We start from the raw sequence: 17,952 nt of genomic DNA on the forward strand, positions 1-17,952 counted from the left end.
AGAGAAAGGGAAATCTCTCCCAGCAGCCTCAGGAGCAGCAGATTAAATCTCCACAATCAACTTGATGTACCCTGCATCTATGGAATACCTGAATAAACAATGAATCATCCCAAAATTGAAGCGTTGGACATTGGGAGCAACTGTACACGTGGGGTTTGCTTTCTGTACCTAATTTGTTTCTGGTTTTATGTTTATCTTAGTTTAGTATTTAGAGTTTATTATCATTGGTAGATTTGTTTATTGATTTGGTTGCTCCCTCCCCTTTTTTTATATATATATAGATTTTTTTTTCCTTTTTCTCTTTTTGTGAGTGTGTATGTGTATGCTTCTTTGTGTGAGTTTGTCTGTACAGCTTTGCTTTTACCACTTGTCCTAGGATTCTGTCTGTCCATTTCTTTTTTTCTTTATTACTTAAAAAAATTTTTTATTTTTAATTTTTAAAATTTTTTATTTCAATAACTTTATTTTCCTTCCTTTCTTCCTTCCTTCCTTCTTTCTTTCCTTCTTTCTTTTCCTTCTTTCCTTTCCTTCTTTCCTTCTTTCCTTCTCACCTTCTCTCCTTCTCTCTTCCTTCCTTCCTTCCTTCCTTTCTTTTTCTCTCCCTTATCTTCTGAGCGGTGTGGCTGACAGGGACTTGGTGCTCCAGCCGGGTGCTCCAGCCGGGTGCCTCTGAGGTGGGAGAGCCGAGTTCAGGACATTGGTCCACCAGAGACCTCCTGGCTCCATGTAATATCAAACGGCGAAAGCTCTCGCAGAGATCTCCATCTCAATGCTAAGGCCCAGCTCCACTGAACAACCAGCAAGTTATAGTGCTGGACACCCTATTCCAAACAACTAGCAAGACAGGAATACAACCCCACCCATTAACATAGAGGCTGCCTAAAATCATAATAAGTCCACAGACATGCCAGAAAGTGGCCAGACGTGGGTCCGCCAGACGTGGACCTGCCCACCAGAAAGACAAGATCCAGCCTCATCCACCAGAACACAGGCACTAGTCCCCTCCACCAGGAAGCCTACACAACCCACTGAAGCAACTTTAGCCACTGGGGACAGACACCAAAAACAACGGGAATTATGAACCTGCAGCCTACAAAAAGGAGACCCCAAACACAGTAAGATAAGCAAAATAAGAAGACAGAAAAACACACAGCAGATGAAGGAGCAAGATAAAAATGCACCAGACCTAACAAATGAAGAGGAAATAGGCAGTCTACCTGAAAAAGAATTCAGAATAATGATAGTAAGGATGATCCGAAATCTTGGAAGTAGAATGGACAAAATGCAAGAAACAGTTAACAAGGACCTAGAAGAAATAAAGATGAAACAAGTAACGATGAACAACGCAATAAATGAAATTAAAAGTACTCTAGATGGGATCAATAGCAGAATAACTGAGGCAGAAGAACGGATAAGTGACCTGGAAGATAAAATAGTGGAAATAACTACCGCAGAGCAGAATAAAGAAGAAAGAATGAAAAGAATTGAGGACAGTCTCAGAGACTTCTGAGACAACATTAAATGCACCAGCATTCGAATTATAGGACTCCCAGAAGAAGAAGAGATAAAGAAAGGGACTGAGAAAATATTTGAAGAGATTATAGATGAAAACTTCCCTAATGTGGGAAAGGAAATGGTTAATCAACTCCAGGAAGCAAAGAGAGTCTCATATAGGATAAATCCAAAGAGAAACACACGAGGACACATATTAACCAAACTATCAAAAATTAAATACAAAGAAAAAATATTAAAAGCAGAAAAGGGAAAAACTACAAATAACATACAAGGGAATCCCCATAAGGTTAACAGCTGATCTTTCAGCAGAAATTCTGCAAGCCAGAAGGGAGTGGCAGGACATATTTAAAGTGATGAAAGGAAAAATCCTACAACCAAGATTTCTCTACCCAGCAAGGATCTCATTCAGATTCAACAGAGAAATTAAAACCTTTACAGACAAGCAAAAGCTAAGAGAATTCAGCACCACCAAACCAGACTTACAACGAATGCTAAAGGAACTTCTCTAGGCAGGAAACACAAGAGAAGGAAAAGACCTACAATAACAAACCCAAACCAATTAAGAAAATGGTAATAGGAACATACATATTGATAATTAGCCTAAAAGTAAATGGATTACATGCTTCAACCAAAAGACATAGATGGGCTGAATGGATAGAAAAACAAGACCCATATATATGCTACCTACAAGAGACCCACTTCAGACCTAGGGACACATGCAGACTGAAAGTGAGGGGATGGAAAAAGATATTCCATGCAAAAGGAAATCAAAAGTAAGCTGGAGTAGCAATTCTCATATCAGACAAAATAGACTTTAAAATAAATAGTATTACAAGAGACAAAGACGGACACAACATAATGATCAAGGGATCAATCCAAGTAGAAGATATAACAATTGTAAATATTTATGCATCCAACATAGGAGCACCTCAATACATAAGGCAAATGCAAACAGCCATAAAAGGGAAAATCGACATTAACACAGCCATAGTAGGGGACTTTAACACCCCACTTTCACCATTGGACAGATCATCCAAAATGAAAATAAATAAGGAAACACAAGCTTTAAATGATACATTAAACAATATGGACTTAATTGATATTTATAGGACATTCCATCCAAAAACAACAGAATACACTTTCTTCTCAACTGCTTAAGGAACACTCTCCAGGTTAGATCATATCTTGGGTCATAAATCAAGCCTGGGTAAATTTAAGAAAATTGAAATCATATCAAGTATCTTTTCTGGCCACAACGCTATGAGACTAGATATCAATTACAGGAAAAAATCTGTAAAAAAATACAAACACATAGAGTCTACACAATATGCTACTAAATAACCAAGAGATCACTGAAGAAATCAAAGAGGAAATCAAAAACTACCCAGAAACAAATGACAATGAAAACACGATGACCCAAACCTATGGGATGCAGCAAAAGCAGTTCCAAGAGTGAAGTTTATAGCAATACAATCCAACCTCAAGAAGCAAGAAACATCTCAAATAAACAACCTAAACTTACACCTAAAGCAATTGGAGACAGAACCAAAAAACCCCAAAGTTAGCAGAAGGAAAGAAATCATAAAGATCAGATCAGAAATAAATGAAAAAGAGATGAAGGAAACGATAGCAAAGATCAATAAAACTAAAAGCTGGTTCTTTGAGAAGATAAACAAAATTTATAAACCATTAGCCAGACTCAAGATAAAAAGGGAGAATACTCAAATCAATGGAATTAGAAATGAAAAAGGAGAAGTAACAACTGACACTGCAGAAATACAAAGGAGCATGAGAGATTACTACAAGCAACTCTATGCCAATTAAATGGACAACCTGGAAGAAATGGACACATTCTTAGAAAAGCACGACCTTCCAAGACTGAACCAGGAAGAAGTAGAATATATAAACAGACCAATCACAAGCTCTGAAATTGAGACTGTGATTAAAAATCTTCCAACAAACAAAAGCCCAGGACCAGATGGCTTCACAGGCGAATTCTATCAAACATTTAGAGAAGAACTAACAGCTATCCTTCTCAAACTCTTCCAAAATATAGCAGAGGGAGGAACACTCCCAAACTCATTCTACGAGGCAAACATCACCCTGATACCAAAACCAGACAAAGGTGTCACAAAGAAAGAAAACTACAGGCCAATATCACTGATGAACATAGATGCAAAAATCCTCAACAAAATGTTAGCAAACAGAATCCAGCAGCACATTAAAAGGATCATACACCATGATCAAGTGGGATTTATCCCAGGGATGCAAGGATTCTTCAATATACACAAATCAATCAATGTGAAGCAGGAAAACCACATGATCATCTCAATAGATGCAGAAAAAGCTTTTGACAAAATTCAACACCCATTCATGATAGAAACCCTCCAGAAAGTAGGCATAGAGGGAATTTACCTCAACATAATAAAGGCCATCTGTGACAAACCCACAGCCAACATCGTTCTCAATGCTGAAAAACTGAAAGCATTTCCTCTAAGATCAGGAACAAGACAAAGTTGTCCACTCTCACCACTATTATTCAACATAGTTTTCGAAGTTTTAACTACAGCAATCAGAGAAGAAAAAGAAATAAAAGGAATCAAATCAGAAAAGAAGAAGTAAAGCTGTCACTGTTTGCAGATGACATGATACTATACATAGAGAATCCTAAAGATGCTTCCAGAAAACTACTAGAGTTAATCAATGAATTTGGTAAAGTAGCAGGATACAAAATTAATGCACAGAAATCTCTTGCATTCCCATACACTAATGATGAAAAATCTGAAAGAGAAATGAAGGAAAAACTCCCATTTACCGTTGTAACAAAAAGAATAAAATACATAGGAATAAACCTACCAAGGAGACAAAAGATCTGTATGCAGAAAACTATAAGACACATGAAAAAAGTTAAAGATGATACAAACAGATGAAGAGATATGCCATGTTCTTGGATTGGAAGAATCAACATTGTGAAAATGACTATACCACCCAAAGCAATCTACAGATTCAATGCAATCCCTATCAAACTACCACTGGCATTTTTCACAGAACTAGAAGAAAAAATTTCACAATTAGTATGGAAACCAGAAGACCCCAAATAGCCAAAGTGATCTTGAGAAAGAAAAACGAAGCTGGAGGAATCAGGCTTCCGGACTTCCGACTCTTATAAAGCTACAGTCATCAAGACAGTATGGTATTAGCACAAAAACAAAAATATAGATCAATGGAACAGGATAGAAAGCCCAGAGATAAACCCACGCACATATGGTCACCTTATCTTTGATAAAGGAGGCAAGAATATACGGTGGAGAAAAGACAGCCTCTTCAATAAGTGGTGCTGGGAAAACTGGACAGCTATATGCAAAAGAATGAAAGTAGATCACTCCTTAACACCATACACAAAAAATAAACTCAAAATGGATTAAAGACCTAAATGTAAGGCCAGACACTATAAAACTCTTAGAGGAAAACATAGGCAGAATAGTCTATGACATAAATCACATTAAGATCCTTTTTGACCTACCTCCTAGAGAAATGGAAATAGAAACAAAAATAAACAAATGGGACCTAATGAAACTGAAAAGCTTTGCACAGCAAGGGAAACCATAAACAAGACGAAAAGACAACCCTGAAAATGGGAGAAAATATTTGCAAATGAAGCAACTGAAAAAGGATTAATCTCCAAAATTTACAAGCAGCTCATGCAGCTCAATATCAAAAAAACAAACAACCCAATCCAAAAAATGGGCCGAAGACCTAAATAGACATTTCTCCAAAGAAGTTATACAGATTGCCAACAAACACATGAAAGAATGCTCAACATCACTAATCATTAGAGAAATGCAAATCAAAATTACAATGAGGTATCACCTCACTCCAGTCTGAATGGCCATCATCAAAAGATCTACAAACAATAAATGCTGGAGAGGATGTGGAGAACAGGGAACCCTCTTGCACTGTTGGTGGGAGTGTATATTGAGACAGCCACTATGGAGAACAGTATGGAGGTTCCTTAGGAAACTAAAAATAGAACTACCATATGACCCAGCAATCCCACTAATGGGCATATACCCTGAGAAAACCATAATTCAAAGAGTCATGTACCACAATGTTCATTGCAGCTCTATTTACAATACCCAGGACATGGAAGCAACGTAAGTGTCCGTTGACAGATGAATGGATGAAGAAGATGTGGCACATATATACAATGGAATATTACCTAGCCATAAAAAGAAACGAAATTGAGTTATTTGTAGTGAGGTGGATGGACCTAGAGTCTGTCATACAGAGTGAAGTTAATTCAGAAATAGAAAAACAAATACTGTATGCTAACACATATATATGGAATCTAAAAAAATAATAATAATAATGGTTCTGAAGAACCTAGGGGCAGGACAAGAATAAAGACGCAGACATAGAGAATGTACTTGAGGACACGGGGAGGGGGAAGGGTAAGCTGGGATGAAGTGAGAGAGTGGCATGGACATATATACACTACCAAATGTAAAATAGATAGCTAGTGGAAAGCAGCCGCATAGCACAGGGAGATCAGCTGGGTGTTTTGTGACCACATAGAGGGGTGGGATAGGGAGGGTGGGAGGGAGACGCAAGAGGGAGGAGATATGGAGATATATGTATATGTATAGCTGATTCACTTTGTTATAAAGCAGAAACTAACACTGTTGTAAAGCAATTATGCTGTAATAAAGATGTTAAAAAAAACAAAAAGAATTTACCATGGCACTGCGGTCCTTAATATAACAAGTCTAAATGCCTTTATTCATTCACTCAATAAATATTTTTTGAAGCTTTCCTAGCTCTAAGGACACAGCAGTGCACAAATCCAAAGGCAAAGTCCCCACTTTCATGGGATTGTATTCTAGGGTAAGCCTCTCTCGCTCAGGTCCCTTCAACAGCCTTTCTCCTTACCTTATAAGGTTACCCAGCCCGTCAAGGCTTCTTCAGTTGAATTGTGAGAGACTCCTTACTGTCCCACAGTTTTCCCATTCCTGTCTGTTCTTTTGTTTTTTCTTCCTGGAATACCCTTATATTTTCTGACCGGTTGTCAGTATCCAGCCTTTGCTTTTAGTTCCTGCTCAAAAGTTACTTTGTTGAGAAAATCATCCCTAATGTAATTATTTCTTCATTATTTTTATTTCATAATGAATTTGGACAATGCATTCAGTTTTCATTTATACCTGTCTCCTGATGACTCTTGCAAATATTTCTTGTCTTCCAAAGTTGATTATAAACTTATTGAGGTAAAACCTGTGTCTTCTACTTTTTTTCACATGTGGTAGAGACTATTTATTGTCCTCTAATATACATTTTCACCTTCCTCCCTTTAATACTAGAACCCCCTAAAATTTTATCTGGTGACATAGTTGTCCAACTAGAGATTACATTTCCCGGTCTTCTTTGCAACTAGGTAAGGTCACAGAGACTAAATTCCGGTCAATGGAATGTCAACAGAAGTGATTTTTTGCTCTCTACTTCCTTAACCCCCTTCCTATGGACTGGAATGTGATCTTGGAAGTGATCAGTCATCTTGGACCTTGAAGATGAGGGCAAACCCCAAGGTAATGGTAATACAAGAGAAGTCATCTGGGTTTTCTGGGCTACCTTTGGGAGCAGACCTTTCTTATTCCAGTAGATGGCGTATGGCCTTGAATTTTTACGCACTAGGAAAACAAACTTCTGTCTTATTTAGGTCACTGTTCTTGGCCTTTTATAATACATTGAAACTAATATCCTAACTAATACAATGCTCCTTACAGTACTTAACATAGAATATTATGAGTAGACTGCTAAATAAATACCTATTAAATGAGTGAATGTACCTCTGAATTTAACGACATAAGTATTCAGTAATAAAGTGATTTGGTTTTGTTTTTGTTTTTTCTTGAATATTCCATTCATTATGTGTTTAAAAGAGAAAGGGTGGTTCTGATATATTTTAAAAATAAATTTATTTATTTTTGGCTGCATTGGGTCTTTGTTACTGTGCGAGGGCTTTCTCTAGTTGCAGCGAGCGGGGGCTACTCTTCGTTGCGGTGCGCAGGTGTCTCTTTGCAGTGGCTTCTCTTGTTGCTGAGCACGGGCTCTAGGCACGTGGGCTTCAGTAGTTGTGGCTCATGGGCTCTAGAGCACAGGCTCAGTAGTTGTGGCGCACAGGCTTAGTTGCTCCGTGGCATGTGGATCTCCCGGACCAGTGCTCGAACCCGTATCCCCTACATTGGCAGGAGGATTCTTAACCACTGTGCCACCAGGGAAGCCCGGTTCTGATATTTTTTTTTCACTGAATTATATTCATTTTGTTGGAAATATGACACACTGTCAATATACTCTGTCCTTCTGATATCACTGAATAAGACTTTTGGAAGAACTATCTGGAATAGTATAGTTTGGCAGTAAAATGTGTCATTGAAGAGAGAACTTTTAAATAAATAGGAAACCTTGCAGAAATCTTACAGTTTTGAAATCTATAGAGAGACATGGTCACTGTTGATGTCTGTAGCTCCTTGTCCTGCCCAAGTGCACCATGACCTCGCAGAATTACAAAGCAGAGGAAACAACATACCTCCAAATCTCCCGAGATATTGGCACCAGCAAGAATCCCAGTTGCTGCTGGGAAAAAAATGGCAAAGACAGAGAAGAAGCCTTCACCTTTTGTGAAGCTTGGCCCAAAGTTTTCTGCAAATATTGATGCTGCAACACAAATAATGAGAAAATTATCATGTAGACTTTCTTCACAGGTAGGAGATAAAGTTACATTTGGCTTCTATAGCCCTAAATGCAAAGGGTCCCTATAATCTAAACGGAATGAGCTTGAAGATATTGGTGTACTGCTGATGAGCCTCATGTGAATATTTGCCAAGAGTCAAAATACATGTCAGAAGGTTTTAGATCTCTAGGACATACCCTGAAAAATCAATAATTTTCATGCAAACAGAGACCCATGCTGTCTACCTTCTTTGAATCTAGAAGATTGAAAAAGAAGGAAATGGAAAATTCTCTCATGACCCTACTGGCATACTCACAAATATACCGCACAACATTGCCCTACACACATACAGCTACATTCTCACATATATATGCACCTTAATCAGCACACTGCTTTTCTATGCCTTTTTAAAAAGCATTGTAGGAGAAACTTGTGGGTGAGGCTATCTTAGAGGTTTTTGTTGTTGTTGTTTGTTTTCTTTTGTTTGTTTGTTTTTTGCGGTACGTGGGCCTCTCCCTGCCGTGGCCTCTCCCGTTGTGGAGCACAGGCTCCGGACACGCAGGCTTAGCGGCCATGGCTCACAGGCCCAGCCACTCCACGGCATGTGGCATCTTCCCGGGCCGGGGCACGAACCTGTGTCCCCTGCATCGGCAGGCGGACTCTCAACCACTGCGCCACCAGGGAAGTCCTTAGAGTTTTTTTTTACTAATGTACTAACCTCCCTGCCCCTGTATCTAGAGTTGGATCTTAGATCCTTATACCAAATTCGCATGCATAGGTGACTATATATATATATTCTCTCTTTATATATAATACATATATATGGAGAGAGAGAGCGAGAGAGAGAGAGAGGGAGGAGCTTTAGTCATAAAATAATAATATCCCACAGGTTGTCACCAAATTATTTAAATGAAAAGGAAACGGGGACTTCCCTGGTGGCACAGTGGTTAAGAATCCGCCTGCCAATTCAGGGGACACAGGTTCGAGCCCTGGTCTGGGAAGATCCCACATGCCGCGGAGCAACTAAGCTCGTGCACCACAAGCACTACTGGGCCTGTGCTCTAGAGCCTGCAAGCCACAACTACTGAGCCCACACACCACAACTACTGAAGGCCGTGCGCTCTAGGGCCTGTGCTCAGCAACAAGAGAAGCCACCGCAGTGAGAAGCCTGCACACTGCAATGAAGAGTAGCTCCTGCTTGCTGCAACTAGAGAAAGCCCACGTGCAGCAACAATGACCCAATGCAGCCCAAAAAATTACTTAGTTTAAAAAAAAAGAAAAAACTTTAAAAAAAAGAAAAGGAACAATGTAGAAGAAAAACAAAGAAAGAAATGGAAGAAAAATATGAACAAAAGAATCTAGGATGATGCAAAAATAAGGAAAGAAAATTTAAAACAAAAATTACAGCAGGAGCTGGAAGAAGGGAAAAGAATCAAAAGGAAAAGGATTTGCAAAGCAAACAAGAAAATTTTACAAAGAAAAAGAATCAGGAAGAAAGAAGTGATGTGATATAAAAAGGGAACAAATACTGACAACTGAGTAAATAATGAAGGGAAATGTAAAAAGCCCTCAGCAGTGGATTCTTGAGTAAACTAGAGTGGGAAGATAGGAAAGAGTGGATAGGCAGAGTAGAATAGAAGAGAGAAGTCAAAACTTATGCCCAGTGCCATGCCATTATCACAGATGCTATATTAATAACTCCTACAATCTTTTATGCTTGAAAACCTGACAGTGATGCTCAACTAGGTAATGCTATAAGAAAGCAAGGTACAAAATTCTAGCAGGAAGAAAAAGTGACTGTGTTTGACTTCAGTGCTCTCAGTGGTTGGACACATTGTCTGAGCTATGTTCTCTTTCTTGTACATGCACTCTACTTCTATTTCTACTCTTTGACAGAGACAACGATGTGTCCAAAGCACTTTAACATCTGCTATCTTACTTGCTTTTCAAAATCCCTTTAGGAAGTTGTTATCATTACCCCCACCTTGGCAGGAAAATCTGAGAAGCAATCATGTCAGTTTGCAGCAGGATTGAGACTCACTCTGGTTCTCCTGACTCCAACCCCAGGCTCTTCCCTGGATCACACTGGGATTCCAGTGGCCGGGGTAGGAATCATGGGGATGGTGATGGGGGCAGTCAATGGAGAACCATTTATTGCAGAGCAAGTTATTTGTTGTATGTACCTTGGTAATTAAAGAAACCTCTGGACTTTTTCTCATTGTTGGATGGAATGACAGTTCCAATGAAGAAGTTTGCAATAGCAATGAGAAGAATGATCAGAAGAATCACCTGAGCCTGGAATGACAAAGTAACAGGAGGTCAAATTAGAATTATTCAATGACTTTTTACATAATTATAAAAGTTATAAGTGCCCACTGAAGAAAGACCCTATCTAATAATTCCAGTTAAGATTCTACGATCCAAAGTAGGTAATAAGTGTGTTCTCATAAAATGGCATCTTAATGAGCCTTATTTGGCCTGAGTATAGATGTTACATTTTCAGTGGGTGCATGTGCTTGGGCACTTGAAGGTGACATTTCAAGAGCATTTCAAGTACTAACTGGGTAACTTAGTGCAGTGTTCCTAAGAATATAGATGGAGCCAAAAGATTGAACACTGATAGAGTTGGTTTCTTTCCTAGGCAGAGCACCTATGGATTCCAGTAATAACTGCAGAAGGAGTATGAGAACACAGAATGATGCATAGAATTCCCATGATGCCTAGTGCACTTGACGTTGGGCTACCATACCAGTGTGTGCCCAGCATAAGCGGTCTGCAAGGTTGACCAGCCAAATCACTGTTCTTTAGTCCATCTGACATTTCATAGAGGTTATTGGCTTGGCATTCCCATATGCTGTTCCCTCTGCTGGAAACACACTTTTCCCTATACTTTGCAAAACTGTATCTTTCCTCTCATCCATTATGTGTTAGTTACCTCCTCAGAGAGGCCTTTCTTGATCACTGAATCTAAACAATAACAGCTAATGTTCACAGAGGGCTTACAATACAACAGATGCACATCTAACTTTACCAATATTCTTTCAGGTAAATAATTCCACCCACAACTGTATGAAGTAGGTAATACTGCTATCATCATTTTAAAGATAAAGAAGCTGAGAAACAGAGAGGTGAAGTAATTTACTAAAGGTCATATGGACATAAACCAGGTTCAACTCCACTCTAACTACAGAGCTGGAGCTCTGAATTCTACCTTCTACTGTCATGAAACTACATTGCCTCCCTCAGGGAATAATCTGACGTATGTTCCCCCTGTTACGTTCTATCTCAGTGCCCTGTTTATTTACTTTATAGCACTTTCACAATTTACCATTCTATATTTCCTTGTTTATGTGCTTGTTTATTACTCAGCTCCCCGTAGACCATATGCTCAACTATGGCAGGGATTGTGCCTGTGTGGGTCACAACTGAATATACAGTGCCTAGCAGAATGCCCAGCACATGATAAACACTTCGTCAATTTTTGTTTAATGTATGAACGCATAATCTGGAAATTAATGCCAGGTGGGAATGTTTCCTATTGCCTTATGTAAGTGGGAGGCTTTGGCTATCTTTCCATTTCTGGTGACCACTTGATGTCTCGTTATTGCACCTCCAGGCACATAGGAACATAGGAGTTTCAATTGTACTAGTCACTGTTGAGAGTTACAAAGCAAGCAAAAGACATGCTCTCCATCATTCAGAAGTTTACTAACTGATTTACTAATAGTTAAATCCAGATATTCTCTAGTTCCAGGGCTTCTGATGCCCTCAAATTTGCTGCTGGAGTACTGGATTTCAGAGGGGAATGATAGTTTCTGCCTGTTATTTTCTCCCAACACACTTGCCATTTCTTGTGGGCTTCAGCACTCACAGCCAGCTTGGAAGGGGATACCAGGGTGTGAAGATGGCAGTAATCTTGTTGGCTCCGTTACTGTTACTATAGCATCAAGGGCAAAGCACAGGCCTGATCACATGAGCTGGACTGCCTGGACTTTGTGCTTTGAGGGCTTGGTGTTCCACCGAGCACTGACCTGGCTCCTTTTATCATAGAAAGTAATAATAGCAATTCTTTTTGAATATGGAGTTCCTTCTATTCCTGCAATTTGTTCGGGAAGCTGACTAGCAGTTGTTGGTAATATCATTTTGAGAAATTCACCTTTGCTTCCCATTCCATTCCAGCTACTGAAATTCCCAAAAGAATCACCACTGTGATGGAGCCTATTATCCGGATGTCATTGGTTGGATCCACCATCATCGAATCACTCTCCTGGAACAAAAAAAAAATCACTAAAATGGTTAGAAGCTTTTTTTGCCTATATGTCTTATCGTAGAATTTAACAGTAAGAAGAGATACCATGCACTAATGTTTGGGGCTACACAGGATAATGGAAAAATGAAATGCTCATAAATTGGAGAAGATGAAGAATCTAAATTTATTTTTTCCTGTGATAATAGGCCTTTGATAGCCAAGGTTAGGAGTTACAAATTTTAGGGATTCATTCTAGGCACAGATTTTAAATCTGTAGCACTAAGTAAAAATATGGGTACATACAGATATCATGTTTTTTTTCAGAAGAATGACTAGTTATTTTTATGTGTCAAGGGGAATCTTAGAAGAATAAAAATGAGTGGTTTCCAATGTGAATATCAAAAAAAATAAATGCTACTCAATTAAAGAACAAACTATGAACTATAATCCACTCATTTATTCATCTAATTTTCAAGTAGAGGTACCAATTGAATTCAGTGTCTGCTATCATTACCATGAAAGGAGGACTAGAAGTTAGCTCATATACTAGCTAATTAATGTGTTCACATATATACCATCCAGATGGGGCACCTAAACTAAAAAAGGCCCAGTTTCCTGCAGTGAGTTCTTCTAATGTTTGAACTTTCTTCCCCTTTGGAAATCTATAACCATAATAGTAATATTGCTGCTGACAATAATTCCCATTATCTTTTCTTTCATATTTTACACTGTATTTCATGTACATTATTTCATTTGATCTGTACCACATTTCTGTGAAAGACATAAACAATATTATTAGCCCATACTATAGATTTGAAAAACAAGGTTCAGATGAACAGAGGGACTGGTCCAAAATCTCTCAGCTGGTAAGTGTGAGAGCCAGGACTCTGAGCCAGTTCTGATGCCAAGCCTAGGGATCCTTCAACTATATTCAGCTTCCACATTCTGCAGAATAAATCTGTTTGCTCTCATCTTGCCATAATGATATCCCCTAGTGCCCTGAAAAAGCAAAATAAACCAAATTATCTTGCTTGGGTGAAGAAAAGAAAAGCTTTTAATTACCTTAAGAAGATCTACCACAGTCTCAGCAAATCCCACCACATACATAGCAACAGCCACTGCATTGGCAAAAGCAAAGATCAAGCCTATAGACCCACCAAACTCGGGCCCTAAGCTTCTGGAAATAAGGTAGTAGGCCCCACCTGAAACAAGAAATGAACATGCTTTACATTGAGGAACTTTTAGAGGATTTAGTTTGTATGACCAAATGATTTTGAATGTCTGAGAACATTTAAAATACTAATTATTCTAATAAAAATATTATAAATCCTAGTAATTTTAGAAATCTTGTTCACTGTAATGAATAACTTAGCCCTGCCTTATATTCTGTATATAATCTACAATAGAACTACTCTGACTAAATAAAATCCAATTTATTGAAACCTATAATACACAAATGCTACTAATAAGAATACAGCAAACTTTACCCCACAAATTCTTTGTCTTTTAAAAAACTTCATTGGCGAGTTCAAGTTAATAATGTAACTGAAGTAAAATTTCATATCTGAAATTTCCAGGAACAGGCAGGCCCAGGCGGAGAATGAAGTGGATAAAGTTTATCATTGTCGTTCTAACTCGCTTTCTGGTATAATTACTGGTACACATTTACTACATTAAAAAGGTACCTGTATAGTGCTATGGATTATCCGCTCTATAAATCAGACTTAGTTTTGATGGTTTTAGCTCAAGAAGGCATGGTTATTGCCAAATACCCATATGTGTATGGGTGTGGCAAATGGGAAGTAAGGTAGGGAGGGCCTGGAACGATTGCTTCTCCCTTGGACCTTGAAAAGAAGGTTCTGCTCATGGCTGTATACTTCTGGGCACAGGAAAGACTGAGCCAGAATAGTTAACTACCTCAAGAGTTCTGAGAGCATGTTACTGAAGGTTAAAATGACTAGATGTTGAAAGGCCTAGATAACTAGGTGTTATCACAGACCATAGTGAATCAATGACTTCCTATACTGAGCTAGCCTTAGAAGTAGACAGAATTGGTAAAGGAATGACACTGGACACACATATCTACAGCCAAAATTATCCTTCACTGAAAAGTTTTCACTGTTTCCTCCACCATGACTCCTTTGGGTTAAGACGACAACATCCTCTCTAAAAATGTAAACTTTTATTTGGGTGGGGCAAATCCCCATGACTTTCTTTGTCCTGATTACATTAAATAAGTTAGCAGCAAGTTACTAGGCTTGGTCAAAATGAGAGACAGGCAGGAGCTGTGAGAGGAGCTGTTTTGTAGGTAGGATGGTGTTTTAGAAGGCCCTGGGTAGGGAGATCTGGATAAGGTACCCAAGTAGAGACCCCAGGAGCCAAAACAGAATTGGAGGGGGAAGAAAGGAAGCTGGAAGAACAATAAGACAAGCTTCAACCCCTCATTCTCTGCCCAGGCCTGCTTGTTCCTGGATGATTTGAAAGTAACTCTTTGTTTTATTTGTTTTTATTTTCTTTTTAAGAATCTTCTCAAGCTTATTGGCCATTAGGAGCATAGTGTTGGGGTGAACTCTGAAGGCTCACTGAGTGGGAAGTGTCAGTGGTGTCAGCTGGGGTGCTGGAGAAGACCCCTTCTGAGGGGCCCTGGGAGAGAGCCATTGGGGTCCGTCCAAGGCACAAAGAAACTGTTTATTTCACTCTAATACTCTATGCTTTCTTTCTAGACACCTGGTCATTCTCTACTTTATAAACATGTTTAATCACAGGAAGTGGGCCAAAAAAATCTTTTCTGGAGATCTCTTAATTTTAGTGGAAAAGAATCATGCCTTGCTGTTTAAATTTTGGATTATTTTGTTTTGTTTTAGGGCTTCTGGGGACTAAGTATCAATGTACAAATTTTACTTCCAACATTAAACCAACTCTAGACACTACTACATAATCAAAGCTTATAGCCATAAGTACATGAATTGGCTTACCTCCTCTTACTACTCCATTTGTGCAAATAGCGGACATAGAAATACCTGTGAGCGTTGTCACTACCACACTTAGGCCAATGATGATGACTCCAAGACCTGAAAAATCCCCCAAGAAAGGTGTTTGGCTCCAGTACTTCAAGAAGTCACCAGTACTTCAGGAGGCAGCAGTCTGAATCTTGTCAAGGAAGGAACAGTCTCCCTATGAAAAACCTGAAACGTTCTAAAAGATCCCATTCCATCTAGGTCTAGGAAGCACCTGAAATGTACTAAACTTTAAAACTGAAGCTGTGTCGAGAAGTCATTTCCCAAGAAACACCGGCAAGAGGTGTGCAGTAGCCTGAAAAAGAAAGCATTTACCCAAGGAATTTGAGCATCTGGAAATCATGACCTGCAACGTGCCAGAGAGGACCATTAGAAAAGAGACCACAGCTGACGAGAGTAGACCAGGACTATACGCACAGTACCTTGTGTTTCCTTCTGTGTCCAGCTCATCCACATAGTTAGCCAGACTTCAAGAACATTGGGCTGCTTTCTTGTTCCCACCAAAAAGAAGTATAATGAAAAGTTTTCGCCTACCCGTAGCAAGTGTGATGAGAGCATTTAGATATCTTAGAAATTTTACCTCCACGAACAAACCCGTTAGTTGCTATTGCAGAAGTTGACAACCCAGTAATAGAAGTTACCATGGTGGAAAGAAGAATTATGAGAACTCCAAGACCTGTTAGCAATGAAAGACAGAAGATATTACATTTTACTTTTCTTCCTTTGATTCCCTATTGCTGCAAACTATACTGCTTTGAATTTAAGTGTTCACATCCAAGCCTTGGGCCCCAGTGGAGTTCCTTCGTGCTAAGGAGAAACGGGTTTGCCTGGCGTAAAGACCAAGTTGGAGAACTGCTCATTATGATGAAGGATGGTTTCCAAAAGCAAACACAATCTAAAATGCAGCCCTGGAAAGGAAAAGCTGACTTACGCTGGTGTCCTGGGAGAGAAACTACCCTGGCTGCGAAAAGAGAAAACATAACATTTGACCTTCTCTCTTGCTGGAGAGGAACCTGAATGAGAAAGTTGGGAGTTTGACAAAGGTTAAATCCTTCTCCATTTTTCTTGCATCTCTTTTGTCTGGCAGGGGGTAAAAAAAATGAACCAACTTGGATTACCTTTGAAAACACTCCAGAAAGGTCAGTGGTGAACTATTTGAGCCTGTGTTGCCTTTACCTTACAAATGATCATGCGGGTCACAGGTTTAATTACCTCCTCTGACATATCCATTTGTAGCAATAGCAGAGGTGGATAAACCAGTGATAGCAGTCACTGTCACGGCTAAGCCGATGATAATCACACCAAGACCTCAGTTGAGAGAGGAAAAATAAAGGCAATTAAATGGTGGAATAATCCATTAGATCACTTACATAAAAGCCAGCAAGTCTAGAGTAATCACCAAAGGACCACATTTGAGTTTAACAAGTTGGTCTGGAAATCACCACAGAGGAAATGCCCAGCATTGAAGTTTTCTGCCTGAAGTAGCACAGATCCAAGAAACTCAAGACCTAAGCTGTGCAGTGCAAAGTTTCACATAACCAAACAACTATGGCTGGTCAAAATTCAACATGAACCTCACTGTTTATGAAGTTCCAGACACCCATAAACATAATAATTGGTCTGAACAATCCCAAGCTGTTAATATTACTAGAGTGTAGATATTCATCCTTCCAGGGAAGTATCTTTTTATGCATATTCGATTGTGTAGGAGTGGAAGATTACATATAGTCTAGAAGATTGTTCATCTGGCAGATGAGTGAAGTAGAAAGAATCAAATCAAACTACACTTACTTACTGGCTATGTGAACTCTGGCAAGTTACCTATTTTCTGAGCCAAAAATGACAATGAAACTAGAAAGAATGCGTGTGTAAAGTGGCCGTGTATAAAGAAAGTAGTGGCGTGTATAAAGACAGAATGCATGTGTAAAGTAAAGTAGCATAGTGCATAGAACACAGCACATAATCAATGGCACTGCTTTTTGATCAAATCCACAATAGTCATAACAGCTATTGTTTATTAAAAGCCAACTATATATCCAGCTGTGCTAGGCGGTATGTGAAATGCAAGGAAAAATAAAAATGAAAAAAGCTGCCCTCAAGGATCTTATGGTTCAGAATCATTTATTATGAGAGGGAGAAAGTAGACCAGAATTCAGAGGAAGGCAAGGCTGCTTTCAGTTTCAGGAAATACACAGCTAGGAGGACACTGAAGGGTAGCAGAATATGCTGTCCCAAAATTTGCCACTTTAGCATAAGGATTATTTTGAGCTAAAGACAGTTGAAAAGAAGAAGATACTGCTTATTTGCCTAAAGGCAGGACATAGCTTTGTAATGGCGTCTCCTCTTTCCTCTATACTGGGGACAGTTATCAGCTAGAGACTGGAGACAGCTGGAGATGGTACTAGAGGAATCTATATAGACTTTACTAACTAGCCCTTATCTTCCAT

At 39.1% G+C, this 17,952-nt stretch overlaps 1 protein-coding gene and 1 long non-coding RNA gene across 3 annotated transcripts in view; one reads left to right on the forward strand and one right to left on the reverse strand.

The window, feature by feature from the left end:
• Window positions 1-17,952, forward strand: part of LOC149750203 (uncharacterized) — a 149,913-nt gene that overhangs the window by 86,185 nt on the left and 45,776 nt on the right. Inside the window, exons 5-6 of the long non-coding RNA XR_016392107.1 lie at window positions 6,944-7,094; window positions 12,419-12,534. This is a non-coding gene — a long non-coding RNA (uncharacterized LOC149750203). The remainder of the gene's footprint in view (window positions 1-6,943; window positions 7,095-12,418; window positions 12,535-17,952) is intronic.
• Window positions 1-17,952, reverse strand: part of SLC12A1 (solute carrier family 12 member 1) — a 91,081-nt gene that overhangs the window by 58,123 nt on the left and 15,006 nt on the right. Inside the window, exons 4-9 of one of the 2 annotated variants that reach the window (XM_089907266.1) lie at window positions 16,086-16,181; window positions 15,464-15,559; window positions 13,551-13,690; window positions 12,396-12,506; window positions 10,423-10,534; window positions 8,096-8,223 (exon numbers count right to left, since the gene is read on the reverse strand). In XM_089907266.1, the coding sequence (XP_089763392.1) occupies window positions 8,096-8,223; window positions 10,423-10,534; window positions 12,396-12,506; window positions 13,551-13,690; window positions 15,464-15,559; window positions 16,086-16,181 (683 nt within the window). Of the gene's footprint in view, window positions 1-8,095; window positions 8,224-10,422; window positions 10,535-12,395; window positions 12,507-13,550; window positions 13,691-15,463; window positions 15,560-16,085; window positions 16,182-16,717; window positions 16,814-17,952 lie in introns of both variants that reach the window. The other variant, XM_089907267.1, reaches the window with a different exon arrangement.

The sequence above is a fragment of the Delphinapterus leucas genome, chromosome 2 (assembly GCF_059928025.1).
Source record: "Delphinapterus leucas isolate spDelLeu-1000000601 "Yukka" chromosome 2, BTC_Dleu_Yukka2, whole genome shotgun sequence".
In the NCBI taxonomy this organism is placed as follows: Eukaryota; Metazoa; Chordata; class Mammalia; order Artiodactyla; family Monodontidae; genus Delphinapterus; species Delphinapterus leucas.